The sequence below is a fragment of the Corvus kubaryi genome, unplaced genomic scaffold (genome assembly GCF_017639235.1).
Source record: "Corvus kubaryi isolate FWS band 111438036 unplaced genomic scaffold, C.kubaryi_AGA036_p1.0 65012, whole genome shotgun sequence".
NCBI classification, from domain to species: domain Eukaryota; kingdom Metazoa; phylum Chordata; class Aves; order Passeriformes; family Corvidae; genus Corvus; species Corvus kubaryi.
The window spans coordinates 39,019-55,839 of record NW_024581693.1 but is presented as its reverse complement, the minus strand read 5'-3'; the positions used below and the strand labels follow the sequence as shown (position 1 = coordinate 55,839).

The following is a 16,821-nucleotide window of genomic DNA, read 5'->3' as shown; positions in this document are numbered from 1 at the left end:
TTTTCTTTCAAGTTTTTAATTAAATTTTAGTTTTCTGATGCACATTGTGAGATACTGAAAAAATTATTAAAATGAGAGAGCACTAAAATAAAATAATAACATATAAAATAAATGTCCATATTTTATCATTTCCTATTAACAATGAGAGAAAGTAAAAACACGATCAGAAACTTGGAAACATTGAGACACCAGGTGATAGGACAGTCTAATAAAGGAGTTAAGGAGTGTATAAAGCTTTTGAATGTAAGAGCTGTATCACTGGAACAGCTGAAGGCTTTAATAATGAAGGATGGTTTCAGATGCCTATTTAGGATTTTATCACCTTTAAATGAAGTACAAAGTTCTGTATTTTGAATTCCCCATTGGCAATGTACTTGCTTCAGGAAGCTTGCCTTTATGATTGTGTAACACACATTTCAGAAGACCCTGCACTTTATGTGCTGGAATGATGATGCAAGGCTTGCCAAAAACAAGGCAAAATGTAATGTTATAATCTATAACAACTGTACCTGTTTGAGTACTGTTGCAATTGAACATAAGCAATGTGCTTGAGAAGAAGATGACTTTTGGAAACTGGGAAAAGCATTACAGCAGGAATTGAAATACCTGAAATGATAATCCAAAAAAGAAAATGTAATTTTTACATGGCATTTTTTCCCTGCTTCCAGAGTTGAATTGCTTAGTGGAAAGTTTCTGAAATACTAAGCACTACAGAGACAAGTTTGAAGTTTTAAAAGTTATCCAGACATTGAAGCAACAATAAGTTTCTGTGCAGAAGTCAGTGAGGGGTTGAAGATGTCCTGAACTCTGGTATAGTGGATGGGGTCTAAGGTGCCTGCAGGGGGGTAGTTAATTATTTACAAACTAGAGATGCTTCAGCAAGAATTCCAGTCCAGCACACCCTACACACACACTACTGTTAGAGTACTCTTGTGCGAGAAGTCAGGAAGCCCTTTTGCACTTCCCAGGGCTTACAAACTAATGAGAAGATGTGTCTGGAGGGAATGAAACACTCTGGACTTTGGGTGGGTATTTTACTTTCCAGCTTCCAAAGAAATCTGCTGGTTGCAGGATCTTGGGGGGTTTACTTTGTTTTTAAAATCTGAATACATATGTTGGGGGTTTTTTATATTTCAATAAAGCTTAATAGATGAGGGAGAAGATTCCTAACAAAAGCTGACCATAACATCAGCGAGCAAGATATGACAGCCAAGTCATGGTAACTATCAGCGTACCATAAATCTTAAAGAAAAAGGTGCTCTATTTTTTTCCTGGACCAATGTGAGTGGTACTTTTAGCACTGAAATATCCAAAAGTGAGAACTGCAGGATGGAATTGTGAAGAATAAAGGACAAGTAAAACATGAAGGACCTGGGTTACCAGTTGTTATCATGAGTTTGATGCTCTGCTATCTGAGCAGAATGTACTTCTAAATACTGGCTTTTACTTGGCCCACTGAGCAACTCATTTTGTGAGAGACTGGTAGATGACTGGATACTGCAGTTTATTCTCCATAAGAATGTGAGTTGATGTGAGACTCCCCCCCCCCATTAAGCATTTGCTTGTCAGCAGGCTTTTATTTAGGATCTTTGCACAGAGGAGGGAGGAAATAAATAATGACAGTAAAAAAAGCCTTCCTCTGGTAAAAACGAAAAATTAAAACTCCAGTGGATGCTAAGGGACTAATTTTTTAAATATACAATAGGCATATTCGCCACTGTTCTTTTAGCATTTTAAGTTCGTCTATGTCTTAACACTCATATTTAAGGATTTTTTTTTTCCCTTGTTTATTTTAAATCTGTAGTTTCTAAATCTGTTCTGGCAGTGTGTTGGAGTGGGAAAGTACATGCTAAAGCCATTCTCTCTGTGAACAGAAAATATTCACAATTCAAAACATAAAGTGTCATAATTTTTCTAGAGCAAGAGTTGCACTCAGCCTGTCGTGAGTTAATGCCAAAGCCATTTTTGTAGCCACTATTTGAGAGAGAAGACATCTTAATTAAACTCTGCCTTTGTTGAGGACATCAGAAAAGCTACTGACAGAGTGTTCATGCTAACTGCAATCATCTATCCTGCCATCACCACTGACAAGGAAAAAAAAGCAAGAAAAGTGGGCTGCAAGTGGCTGCTGTCACACAGATTGCTGTGAAAGAGAGTCTTGAAGAGCTGTTGCTTTGTCCATTCAGTATAGCTTTGAATTTTAAGAGACAACCTTTAATAACAACAAGTCAGAATAATTTTTCCCAATGTAGGACATTGCTGAAATGTCATGCTGAACTGTTCAACCTCAGAAGTCAAGGTGCAAAATAAGATTGCTTAAAAATCATTAGGAGATGTTGAACTGTCTCTTAATTTTTGATGCATGGTGAAGTTTGCTTTTTTTAGTTTCATTTCCCCTGAAATCAAGGTGTTTAAAATTAAATAGAAATTACATTGTTCACAAAATAACCTCACTGCAGCAGCTGGGATTTTAAGAGAACTAGTAGCAAAACTTCTATAATAAAATCATGGGAGCTGGGAGCTCTTAGGTGAGGTTGTATGCTCTCATCCTGTTTGTTTGTGGTTTATTTTTTTACTGTATTTTTTTGCCATTATCTTTCTTTCACATATGGGAAGATAAAAGCGAGTGTGGGGGCTAAAGGGTAAGAATAAATGCTGGTCTGTCTGTCTGTCTGCATCACTGTGGTGAGAATTAAAAAGGTAACACACCCAGAACACTTGTGGACAGGCAGCACCAATCTTCTGCTGTTGTTTCTGGGCATCGCTGCTCACTACTGCTGTCCAGCAGACAGCAAAAAGAAAAAAGAATTAAAAAGTGTGGTCAACAAGCATTTGAGAAACTCATTTCTAAATCACCTGAAGCTAAGACTGTTCCTGTAATATTATTAAGAGACAAAGGGTAGATAAAATGATACAGAAATACAGGGACTAGCAGATTTCTCTTCTCTGCTTGCTGCTCAGGTGTCTCAAAAAGGGCCTGAAAAAGTAATTTATCTTTCTGCAAGGGGAAGAGATAAACTTCTTGCCTGACAGGATTGTCTGCTTCATCATGGAGATATTTACCTTGAAGCTGTATGGAGCAGTCTTATTATGACTTGCATCAAGATTGATGTGTCATTTCACTTTCATTCAAATATCATTTTGGATAAGTGGTAAAGCAGGGTTAAATAATGCTTTTGATGAAAACAGACAAATGATCATTAGAAAGTAGATTTAATTTGTCAATTTAGAAAAATGAATAGAATGAGTATAAAGAACAACTTTGAAAGTGACTTCTAAGTTTGACGTTTTTCCCTTGAAGCAGTAGATGTAAACAGCTGGTGACAGTGAGTTGACTGTACTTTGCCTTCCTATGAAACTTTGCACTAGAAAGGGTCGATAAAAAATCACTTATTCATGATTCCTTGGGAACAGAAAGTGTTTTTCAAAATGCTGATGTTTTTCCTGTAAATAATTTTTAAAGATCTAGTTTTAATAATATTTTTACTATACTTTTATTTAGTCTTTAAAGATGCCTTTTTAATAAGTGTTAACCAAGCATGTCAGTTTGAAAGTACACATTGAAAGCCTACTTTGACAGGAATAGTGCCTATGTAAGAGGAACTCACTTTTCATTTTTAAGTTATGAAAATACTTTTGAATTACCTGATGAAGTTGATGGAGACAGTACATTCAAATGAATTACAGTTCAGCATGTTTAAAAATTTTAAAAATATTTGTTTCTGAGTATTCATATATAAAGACAAACTTATGCAAATGTAAAAATTACCAGAAAGCAAAATTTGCAGTTAAAATAAATTTTAAAAAATTAAGTTGTAATATGCTTATATGTTGATCTTCAGTTGTTAAATTATTTATTTCCATGCCTCAGAAGTCTTATGGTGTTACTGTTTATAGTAACAGTTTTTAGTATATTTACAGTTTAATCTTCTATTTTTAATTTAGATGGGCTTATTGTTTAATATGACTTCGTAATTTGGATATTCAATAAAAACATTTGCAGGATAATTTCATAGGACTGAATCTCTATAGAAATTTCAGTACATACCACTTAGAGGCAGTTTTGTTTATTACTGTTTATTTTCACATCCCCTTAGGATACTCTAAGTAACTCAGCATGATTAATTGTGAGAGCAATTATACACAAATTTTGTATTCTGGCCACAGGGTTGCATGAAAATACTTTCTGTCTTCCTTCAAAGTTCACGTTTATTTTATTACATATCTGTATCAAAGTATTTATGAATTTAATGCATTACAGCAGGGCTAAGCATGATATGATATAGATGCTTTTAATGCCAACCTTCTCACAAATTTATGTACTGGCGGCCTGGAACTGGGCCTAATAGTTAATGTTTGACGATATTAATACTGATATCACACAGAGGTAGTTCTGTTGATTTTTTTGAAGATGTGATGTCTTCTTTCTCTGAATCACTTTTACAACAGCTCAGTTTGTGATTTGGTAAGGCAACATCTATGCTGTGAATCAAAAACTTTGTGACTCGGCACTCCCTGCCCAATTCTTGGCAATTTTCATGAATGCAGCGTATTTAATGGAGTACCTTCATTGTTCAGCTACCTGGATTTCCTGTAGCTTTAGCTTACTGAGAAGTTTTTCAGCTTTTTCCTTCTATTGAACATGGGTTATGTCTTGCCCTGATTGTGGGTGTTATTCCCTGGGGGTGGGAGAGGGCAGGTGACTTGAATCTGCTTCTAGTTTGGTTAAAATATTTTGGGAACTTCAGATGGTACTGTTGTAAATTATACCAGATAGGTTTACCACTTTTGATAGGAAAGGAAACAGGTCTTTTCGACCCAGTTTCCCTAAAACTTACGTGCAGTACAATAAGTTGCTAACATATATGAATCAAGTAAGGTTTTTCAAATGTTTTGTTAGTTTCTGTAATGGGCTATACTTGTTGCTGAAGTCTAAAATTTTTTTGCAGGGCTTAATATGGTTTAAGCTTTTGACTGTGGGTATTTGGGGTGTTCTTTTTTTTCTCTTTCACCTGTATTAATGATAATCAAGGATGTTGGAGGCAGAGAACAGGACACAGAACTGAGCTAACAACACTCTGCAGAGAGATTTTTCTCGATCTCCATCAGCACACATCCTATTTTAGTACTTACTTTTAAGACAGCATTGCTGCTTCACCAAACTTCCTCCTACAGTGAGAGAAGTAGGGATAACTCTTGGAAAAAGTTTTGAGGCTAGTGACAAAATATGTTTGTCTTTCAGATCCCCAGCTCAAGGGTATAGTGACCAGGTTATATTGCAGGCAAGGCTACTACTTGCAAATGCACCCCGATGGAAGTCTCGATGGAACCAAGGATGACAGCAGTAATTCTAGTAAGTGACTGCCCCAGGGGAATGTCTTAATCGCACACGCAGATCGCATCGCTCAAATGTGTATGCACAGGCACCATGTTAATGCCTTTGGAGGGGTTCTGAATGTGTTTTGTTCCAAAGAGGAGGGTTCTGTCTGTTTGAACCACCACCAGCTGATGACCACCAGCATGGCTCATGCAGGACATTGGCCTAAATGTTTTGCCTCTGAAGGGGAAGGCATACGTGCTCATGCACCTTAGGAGAGAGATATTTAGGCCAATGAATGTCTTCTGGTAATTTTATGAAAGTGGTAAAATTATAATAAAAGAATTTTTTTAATTAAAGCTCTTTATCTAGCATAAATTTCTTATATTCCAATAAATAACAATGAAATAACAAGAGATGGAAACTAAATTTCCCTGAAAAATCTGAATTTACAAGCAAATAAATGTATGCTAAACTGTCAAAGTCCTTAATAAAACACATGCTAAATTACCTTGCTGAAGGTACTAAAAATTCTGGGGCTAAAAATCCTACAGTCCCTCCACCAGCAAGAATTCCAATGATGTTAAGAGATTTTCTGCCACTGCAGAGACTGCAACAGTGGCAGTTTTTAAAAATATTCCAAACAAAAGAGGTCTTTAAAGGCCGTGTGGGTTGCTGCTTTGGTATGCTTTTCCTATGATACTGCCACATATTTTCATTCAATGAGCATATATATGTTTGATAACTTAGCTGCAAATGGTAATTAAACAAACCTATTCTTACTCTAGAAACATATGATTTGTATTTTGTTTATTTTAATTATCATGACATATTTAAGTAACGTTTCTGTGTCATCTTGAATTTTATTTTAAGCACTTTTAATACACAATATTTATCTTCTTGTTATGCACACATAAATAACCCCTTAGTTTCCTTAAAAATGTTGGAATTAGGCTGCAAAAATTAAGGTATTTGGGGTTTCGGCTTTACATTGGTAAGGTCTTGATTTTAATTGATGCACAGCTGTCATTTATAACACCTTTCATCAGCACATCGCATGATCATCTTTTGTTGTTTGTTTTGGTTTTTTTCTAACTGAGAAAAATTAGATAATATATTTTGTTGTGTATCTCTCTGCTTGTTTTCCAAGTATTTTTGTTTCCCTCCTTTGCCCTCCCCATCCCACCCCCATCCTTAATTCTTTTCTTCCCTCAATGTGTCCATCTGTCATCCCCACTTCTGTACTGAAGTACATACTAAGACCTTAAGCAAGACAAGATTATTATCACTTTTTTTAGAAGCTTTGCCTAGATGAGGTCTCAGAACTGTCTTAGGGTATAAGTGCGTATCTCTCTCCCTCTGCCCATCTCTCTTATTTTCAGCTTCAGCGAGAAGGTGTGTATGACTGCAACAATTTTCTAATGTTTTATTGTTATTTCTGAGAGGTTTTTTAACTCTTAGATCTCTATGGATTTGGAGCCTTTACAAAGCTAGACCGCAGTGCCTTACTTTTCTGTTTTTGGTGTTGTCAGCTTCACAAATTGTCCTCTTTTTTTATTTACTCTTTCTCTCCCCTCTTCTGTGCATTTCTGGTTTTCCATCTCTATGCCTATCTCCCTTGTTCTTGTTTTACCAAAATGCAGAATGAATAATCTATATTATAAATATTCTGAAATATTGAACTTCTCAAAACTCAACCAAATTCCATATAGCAGTATTTTGTATAAATATTGTTAGATAATTTGTTTTTCTCCAAAATTATTTTCTGGCTATAAAGGTGTGGGGTTTTGGTTTTTTTTCCATAAAGTCATTTTTTTCTGTCTTTCAGTGGTGTGATTTTTTTTTTTCTTAACTAGTCCAATTTTCCAATATTTTTTATTAAAGACAGTTTAGAACAGAAGAATGCAAGATTACTGTGTTTGCCAGGAAGGCCTACAGTCTCCATTGGAAATTTTGCTGGTATATATGTATCAACACTATATTAAGAGCCAAAAAGATTTATCTACTTGGTATATTCATTAATGTATGAATATGTGTTTGTTTCTTTTGCGCTGTTAGTTTTTTCCCTTTTCACTCTGTTTCCTTTCATTTCCTGTTTAATTTTTTTTCTATTGCTTTTGTTTATTGCAGCATATGTTGTTTTTCCTTCTCTCACTTTAAAACAATAATTTTCTCATGGATAGAATTTCTAGTATTTTGATATTTTATTTTGTGAGCTTCTTAGCATGATAATTTCTGTCTGAGGCTTACAAGTGAATAAGTTTTGGCAGCTGCCCAAGGGAGAAAATCCTGCTTCTGACTGTGGTGCTTGCAGGCTGCCTATTTAATGTGCTCAGTGGGTGAAGGGATGGACATGTATTAGCTGTCTGTAGGACAGATAGAATATTTACCTGGATAATGAGGATGACTTCAATTTAAAGTGTATTTCATAAAAAAAAAGAAATACAGACTGCCAAAGGGTGTGCATCTCTGCCAGCCTTCCACCTGTCTTCTGCTCTATTCACCGTCCCTGAAGAGAGCCCACTGAGTAACGGGGTGTCAGAGAAGCCAGAGGGAGCGAGGAGTGAGGGAGAGGAAAAAAGATGCAATTTCTTTTTTGTCTTCAGCAAGAAACTGTTTGAAGCTTAGTCATGCTGCTACTTTTTGTGCTGCTGCCATGTATTCTGTGTCAAGCAGTTAGAGGTGTACTTGAAATTAAAACTCCCTCAAGTGCCTATATCATTTTGTTCTCATTTTATATGTATGTCAGTAAACATAAGTTACACACTTTTGGAGTCACAGTGTTATAGAGAGGTAGCTCAAACTAAGACTAAGGTGGTTTTAAAGCTTCTCAGTAGTCCCTTTAATGTGACTCTTTGCTTCCATCTGAAGTCAAAATGAGTTGTACCAGTGGTTTTAGTAAGCTGCTCATTGTCCCAGTTTGAGTAAAGGCTAAAGACTGCAGAGAGAGATGGCAATACTTTTAGTGTTGTTATCACTGTGCGCAAATGCTTGCATGAAAAAGGAAGAAAGATGTGACATGTAATTGCATCCCTGAATGTACTTTCGTCTGCTCATGTTGATGGCCATGATATTAGAATCCAGCCTAAACAGACCAACAGGTTTCAGTTCATTGCTGTAATATCTTTTTATAACTTTTCTGAGTTAATGATGTTTCATGAAACAATGGTAATAAATGCACCTATTGCTTAATGGTGCTGAGTTTCCTTAAATCACTTCACCAAATCAAGGCTGTTAGCCAAACAATCTTGTGTGTACAGTCTGTATTTTTTTTTTTGCCCTGCTCTCAGAGATATCTTGTTTTAGTTTTGGGTTTTTTTTTTATTTTCTCTAATGCCTTACAGTTTCTGGTTTGCTTTTGTGTCTTGCTTGCAGCAAAGGGCAGGAGCGACTGTAGTTAAAGCTGTAGCTGTGGTTACTGAGGTCCTACTCAGTGTAGCTGTCATTATCTCACACTGATTTTCCTGGATTTTACAGGTGCAAATGCAACTTGCTTCACTGGCCTCATCATTATTACTTAGGAAACACAAGCTACTACACAGAACTCAAAAAGAAATAGAAACTATTTTCATGTGTGCTTGTAGTAACAAGCATTACATTCTCCTCCTGTCCTCCCCACCTACACCAGCTCATTTTTAGGCTTTGGTCTATCTTCAAAGTTTTGTCTCATGAATGAAGGGTAGGTTTAGTAGGAAGACTAATTGATTTGAGAAACAGAAAATTCCAACTCTAATTTCTGAGATTGAAACCCTGAATCTTGCAGCTCTATCACTTGTTTTAATTCACCTAGAGTGTATCTCAGGCAACAATCACTGAAAAAATGCAACATAGATTATACTTTCCTTCATAGGAACCGTCAAATGTTGCAATTTGTGCCCCTTATGAAATTTCAGTCGTGTTTATACCATGTTTATAATATTCTCTAATTGAAAGAGCATTACTCATTGGTAGTCTTATTTCATAAACTGATAAATAAGAAAGTGAACCTTATCCAAGAAACTTTGATTTGGCTGTACTGTGCACATCTTTTATGATGCTGCAACATGCTTTACCTCCTTTATGGTGCTTCGTACCTGGTATTGTTGCTCTTCAAGAAATCCTGCAACCATTTAACATTTCTTTATTTTCATCTTTTAATGAATGCATGCTTCTAATGGTCCATTTATATCTTCCAAATTGAATGTGGAAGTATTAACTTTTTAATGTCTTTATAAAATACCTACCACTATCATATTTTGGTTTGAAGATACTCATAAAATAATCTTTACAGCACCCTTGAAAGGTAAAGGAGATAATTAGATAGAAATAAAGCACATAAAGATTAGGAAAAAAACACCTGCAGTGCTGTTAAATTTGGATTAATGAATGTTAATTTTGCATTACTGCACTGAAATATCTGCCACCTGATACTTGCACTGGTTTTTACTCAAGTTTGTCTTCAAAGAATTATACAGGCATTTAATCATCTATTTACACCACCTCTGGGAGTTAGATAAGCCTGTTTCTCCCACTGGCATAATCTTAGTCTGATAGGGTCAATGTTCAGTCATGCTCAAAAAAAGTTTTAATTATGTCTTCTGTAACATCAGGCAGGTGGAATGGGTTTGCTCCATAAGAAATGCATGGACAAACCTCTCAACAGCAACCTCCTTGCAGTCATTGCCAATCTAAAAGATGTTTTGGTGGAGTTGTCATTTTTGTCTGTGGGCCTGCAGATGAAAATAAATTAAAGAAATGGTTACTTTGATCTGATTGGACATTTGGTGCTGTGGAAAGTTTTGTTAACTGTCACGAGGGCAGTGTGCATGCAGAAGAGGCTGCAAGTTTGTAACTCTTAAGCCATCGGTTTATAGCAAGATCTTGAGAAAAACAGGGAGCTGTAATAGCAATTTTCTTGTAGCTACAAGTCAGCTGTACCTCAATAGACTTTCACGAGCACATGGAAATATCTGAATTCAGGCATTTCAGATTTCAAGTTAATGGACTGTGTTGGTATAACACAAGAGAAGGAAAAAGTTATGTGGCGGTTTTGTGTTTTGCTCAAGAAAGGAGTGACTGCTTATAAAAAAAAAGTGGACTCAAACTTTTGGTAAAACTTTTTGAGGATTAGAATCCAACTCAGATCGGAAGTTCCTGCAAGTCTCCTCCATGAAACCTAAACCAATAATCCTTTTTCATGCAAGTTGTTCCTGCTAACTGTCCCCACTCTCATTTTCTGATATTGTTGCGGTGGGAGTAGGCTTGCAGGCTTAGGAAAAGGAGGAGAACCCAAATGCTTTATGGCTGTGGTTTAGATAGAATACAATGCAAAGCTAAGGGAGTGCGCACAGCACTGAAGAGGAGAAGGGGTTTTACTTGGACCATTTTTGCCAATCAGTTCCCTTGGTTTCCCTGATGTTCCCACATCTTTCTTACATTTGGAATTGCCAGGCTTTCTACTTAAGCATGCAGCATGGGCACACTGAGCACCAGGCACAGCTATATTTCCTGGGCTGTTGGACGGTTCCCCTTCTCTCGACTCATCTGTGGACTCATTGAACTGGCTTTAGGCACATAAAGATGTTCAGGGACCTCACTCCCCACACCCCAGGTTTTGGTTTTGGATCATTTCCTTAAAGATAGAAGGGAGCAGGGGACATGGCTCTTTTTAACAACGCCCTCAGGTAAGAATATAGGTTTGGCTGTGCAGAACTGGAATGCCAGCAGACTCTGGAAGGCTTTCTGCTTTTCTCAGAGCAGGTTTTTACTAGAATGAGGGATAGCACAGGTGAATCCTAAGAATGTTTGAAATGTGTAATTGAACAATAAAATCTTGCTCAGTGAAGGGTACTGTGCAGTCAGGTTCTGGAGGAAATTGATTTTCTTTTGTCCAGCTTCAAAGTACATTAAAACCACATGCTGTGCCTTACTGGTGCATGTTTTGCTGACCTCAGTATGAAACACATTGCTGAATATTTGTCAATCAATAGCTGAATGTAGGCTGGCCTCCCTAGTTTTACTCAAGTCTGAAAGATTTTGTGAAACTTATTGAATATTCTGTGTGTGCAGAATTGCAGCAATTCGCACTCTAAAATTTTAAGGGTTTAGACTAATTACAGGAGCTCTGAAAATCTCCAATTAAAATTTGGTGGCAGTAAAAGATATATTACATGCCCTCCACAGTGCTTTCTAAATTCACCAGCAACTATAAGCCACTTCAGTAGCTTTATAGGCTGCATTAAACACTGATGTGTTACAGGCCTGTAATTCTTGTTCAGTGGTGGTTGGATTTTTTTCTTTTTTTTTCTAGCTTTGGTGCTTTATTTTTATTTGTAATACAGAAAATAATATCTAGCATCCAGAAGTTTTGACTGAACCACTGTGACTTGGAGTTATTTTTCATTAGCTGACCTAGTTCTCATGGCTGACTTGTCTTTTGTGTTCACTTCTTTTCTTTATACAAGTATTGTTTGCTTTTCCTTCCTGGTGTCCCCTCAATTGTTTCTTCACTCCTTTAGCATGGTGTTCCTGTGCAGGTTTCCTCCTGAAATTTCTTTTCTTCTAGGAAAAAACCCAAGCTCAATTCTCCCCCTCCACAACCCACAGCAGTGATTTTGCTGGTTTTGACATTGTTTCGAGGGTAATGACTTTATAAATAATTTTTAGCTCCCAAATTTTGTTGAACTAAAAGCCCTCAAGCCGTGCAGTGTTTAGCCTATATACTCTTAGGATATCTTTTCTGTGAGTGCCATATTTCACTGTTTTACATCTATTAGAGAAGGAACCTTGTCTGTACCAAATATTTTTTAGTAAACAGCACTGTAATATCCTAGCGTAATGGAGAATTTTGGAAATGACAGAAATTAAAATGCTGTTTATTTGTGCTAATTCTTATAATCTCTTTTATTTTCTTTGTAAACCTGCCAAATTGTTTTCAGTTCTTCTAGAGCTCTTTTGAATATATTTTTCTTTCTACTGCTCTGGGAAGTACTCTGCTACAATTCCTAGCTTTATGTTGGCTTTGTGTGTTCCTAAAATGATCTAATGTTACACATTCTTTTTCTGCATGACAATGCCGAAGGAAAGGTGTCTCTTTTTTTTTTATAAACTCCTATCTTTCTAATAGTTAACCTATGGTTTTTTCTCAGTTGTAAAGACTTGATCATCTTCATCATAAACAAACTGTGGATTTTTGTCCTTTGACCAAACAGGAATTTTCACACCTTGAGAAATGTGTTTATCCACTGCAATTAAATTATCCTTCTTCTCTTGATTTGGGCTCTAGCTCTGGCATTCTGATTACAGATAGCCTCATACAGGACACTTTTTGGTCACACCTATGGATGTCCTTCTTAAATTTTGAGGAACTCATTGTAGGTGTTACTGTGTTCCTGAGACCTGACTTGATAGAACCATAGTCCCCACTGCATATGTTGTGCTTTTGGTTTTCATCCAAGGACTTGGGTGCCCCTGGCTCATCCACAGTGGAAAAACATTTAGCGTGAGCGCTGTCTCACCGAGGTATTTTGCTCCAAGACTGATGTGTGCTTTGCATCTCATTTTCTAGCATGAGTCAGTAAACTTAGGATAGGTGTGTGCTGGCATAAGTTTTAGAAGAATTGGTTCCTGCCACCTACTTAAACAAGTTGTGTTTTTCTGTGGTGAGGCTGGTAAACTCCCACTCTTCACACTGGTCTTTTTTCAGACAGTAATCAAAGTTGTGGCTGTTTTGATTACTACAGAAGTATATAGTATTTCTAGGGTATTTGTTATTAGGTGGTTTTCTAACTATTTTCTTATTATTATGCCAAGTTCTGTATTCAGTTCAATAACATTTATGCACATTTAGAGTCAGGCACATATTTCAGTGCTTTGATGAACTATGATAAGCCTTTTTCATTACCTGACACCAGTGTCTTACTGCTTCTATCAAATATATCATTCACAAAAGCAAAGAAAAAAGAAAATTGAAATCACAGACCCCTTGACATCAGTCTTTAATGAGGACACCTCTTAACCAAAAACCTTAAAAATGCCCAAGAAAATACAGAGCTACTTGCCAGAATCAGAGAAGCAAGATTTTCTGAGTGAGTCTAATTTTAAAAGCATTAAAAAATTATAGAGGAACTATTTTTTTTTCTTTTTGCTAATTATGTTTATTTGAATATTGTATTAACCGTAGCATATTTATATCTGGTCATGCTTTTCCTTCACAGCTTTATTCAACCTTATACCAGTGGGACTTCGAGTTGTCGCTATCCAGGGTGTAAAGACTGGGTTGTATATAGCCCTAAATGGAGAAGGTTTCCTCTACACATCAGTAAGTATTTTGCTGGACTCTGTTTAAGAGGCACAGCTGAACTTGAAATCTACACAGGAATGAGACGTGTGTCCACTTTTAAGGAATTCGCAATGTCTGTATGTTACACACACCGGGGTTGTGTGCAGCCTTATCTCCAGATGGGATACACTAGAAATTACTGTGTACGACGTATGAAAGTCTGCATGTTAACAATCCTAAAAAAACATACCATAGAGCTCTTTTCCTGGTAGGCTATACTGGTAGAGTGCCATATGCCACAAAGATTAGAATTTTCAATTCAATTCTCCAAAATTTTTAAATAGAGACCTGCAGTTATTTTCTTAGTGGCTTGTTGATCGGAATCCAAAAACTGCTCTAACCATTACTTTTATTGATGAGATTTATGAGTGCAGCTTCCATCTAGAAGGTCATTAACAGTCTTATGGTTTATCACCATAATCTTGTAACTGTATGCTTAGCATTATTGATTTTTTTATATCAAATATAAGGAAAATAAAGAGCTCTGTGAGGGACTATTATCTTTGTGGAATGATCAAAGTTTAAAAAAAAACTTTTGAGTACAAAGAAGGCTGCTGGATAAAGTGACTGGAAAGATCTCAGATTGTTTATGATATTTCAATGATTTAATGCTAATCACTCAGTGCGTTGTTGTGAATATAAAATTCCTCAGTTTTGTGTAAATTTAGTGCCCTAACTTCCTTTAAAAGGCAAAGCTACTTTAATGTGAACAGGCAGTTTTGTCAGGTATTAACAAGGTGGCTTAAAGGATTTTTCATTACTATATTTTTATTGATATCTGTGTTAAATTTATGTACATAGTGCTTTTCCCATTTTTTTATGTCACATGGTTCTTAATTCCCAACTGAGTTACAACACACTTCTTTGTTTTCAATGTCTGTTGAAAGGAAATTAGAAAGATTAAGTTTCTGATGCCCTGAGGGAAAGTATTCTGTTTGTTTCAAACATACAATTGTCTTGGAAAAGCTAATTAGGAAGAAAAAATGGAACTAATCTTGAATGTCAATGTCAAGACAAAGAGAAAATTCTTTCTCAGAAAATGCCTGCTGGAAACTGCTGAAATTCCAGCAGTATGATTTACATTTTTTTTGCATTTATTCAAAATAAAAATTCTATCACAGGAAAACATGCAGTATTTGCTATCAGAAGGAAGAAAACTAGAAGGAAAAACCTCGAGCTATTAGAGAAAATTAATTACTGGCTTTCCAGTTCCATCTCATTGTGTGAGGAGTTCATTTCTGGATCATGGCATGAACAGCATTTTTTAATGTGTTGGCACACTGAAGAATACATTCTTGCCCAGCACTGTTCCTGTAGTAAGTTCTTAGTACTCCAGAAGGAAATACAAATTTCAGAAAATGTGCAGTTTCCTGATGGTTAATTCTGAAGGGGGACCACACATGAACAAATTGTGATAGGCACTGTATTTATGTATTATTCTGGAAATGGTTCAAGTTAAATGAAGTTGAGCAAGGCAAGGAAATGAATGTTTTTATAATGTACTGCTTACTCTTCCTTGTGCAGAAAATGAAAGATGAGTGGCTGGCCCATTAAATGACAAATTTGACATATTAGAAAACACAATGGAAGACATAGTTTTGTTATGTCTACAAAATGATTTTCAACTTAAACCCTTGCCAAATAGAAAAATAATAATATTTAATCAAAAAATTTAAAGATAGTTGTTTCAAAACATCAATGCTGGTTTGATTGTTCATATTAAAGTACCTATACAGGTTTGATTGTTTCATATTAATGTATTGACAACACTGATAATACATTTTTGTCTCAGCAATTGCCTGCTTTCACCTTAAAGACTAATGCATTTGAATATAAAATGACAAAGCATCAGAGAGAAGTCTGTCTTCCCCTGAGGATCAAGATGAAGAATTATATATCATCATTTGTAGAAAAATATTTTTAACCAATCACTTTCTGTTACTGTCTTGGTGGATTTTTTGTCTTTTTGTTTTTCACATCTGTGTATATGTTGCACATAAATGCAATTCTGTCTTGCATGTCACACGTTTTTCCCTTGGCTATTTGGGAGAGGATGGGAGAAGAAAGATTTCTAAGTTTCGTATGCCAACTTCCATCATTGAAAAAGACTGCTGCATAATGGGAATGATCGTTAAAATGTGCACATATTTATATTTATTACCAATTTCTTATAAGGATTTAAAAAATGGAAGCATGCTCTGTAGACTAAGTAGCACTTTTAGTATAAGTTGAAACTGAAGTTCTGTATAGTCCTCCGCAGCACGGCTTGGTGTCCCTTCTTCCTGTCACATTCATATTCACAGTATATGGAACCCATATCTTGTGAGAATAGCCCACATGTTGATGCCTCTCTTCAGAAACTGAAGGCCCCAACTCAATTATTTTTATAATAAGGTTCACATCATGTTGACTAATTAAGCAACAGCACCGACAGGAAAGGTATTATGTGTGAAGTTGCTGTGTGTTCTTGAAGAAGAAAAAGAAGGTACAGTGACAGACCAGTTTCACATACAGATTATCAAATGTGAATTTACATTGTTTCTTGCCTTTTTTAATGGTTGGTTGCATCAGTTTGAGAGTCTCTCCTTTTCTTCCCCCCTTTATTCTGGCATATTTAAAATTTTTTTCAACTATTTCTCAGAATTAGAACGAGAAAAATGTGCAGAAACTTCATAGAAGAGTGTTATGTCAGTATTTCTTAGAAGAGAAACAGGAGGGCAGCACATTGTGTGGGAAGATCAGTCTCAAGAGCTTTTCATACCTATTTTGCCTGCTGCAGCAAGTGAGATTTGTATTCTGTCATTTGGGAATTGATTGAGCCAGGGTCTCTAACATACACTATCAAAGTCTTGTCAAATAAAGGAGAAGCAAAATCTTTGGAGTTTGATAGGGTTTTGCAAAATTCCTGAGACAAATTTTCCAAAATTTTTTCCAAAATCATAACCTGATTTTTTCTACGTGTTTAAAGTAATTATTGTAATGCCATAATTCATTATTTTCTATCATATGAAATATGAGAACAATAGCCTTTTCGTGTTGTGTTTTTCCTTGATCTTTTAAGGGTTAGTTCACTGAAAGACTATCCGTTAAGCTCACCTGGCTTGAAGCTTTGGATTTCTGCATCCAACTTTATTTTTCTGTGTGTGTATATTTACATATACTTATATCTGTATATCAATATATA

At 35.9% G+C, this 16,821-nt stretch overlaps 1 protein-coding gene across 1 annotated transcript in view; it reads left to right on the top strand.

Moving 5' to 3' along the window:
• The window catches only part of LOC121672859 (fibroblast growth factor 14-like), a 41,697-nt gene extending 27,072 nt beyond the window's left edge, over window positions 1-14,625 (top strand). The window contains exons 2-3 of the mRNA XM_042045765.1: window positions 5,243-5,353; window positions 13,513-14,625. Coding sequence (XP_041901699.1) covers window positions 5,243-5,353; window positions 13,513-13,643 — 242 coding nt within the window. The 3' untranslated portion in view covers window positions 13,644-14,625. The remainder of the gene's footprint in view (window positions 1-5,242; window positions 5,354-13,512) is intronic.
• The last annotated feature ends 2,196 nt before the right edge of the window (window positions 14,626-16,821 follow it).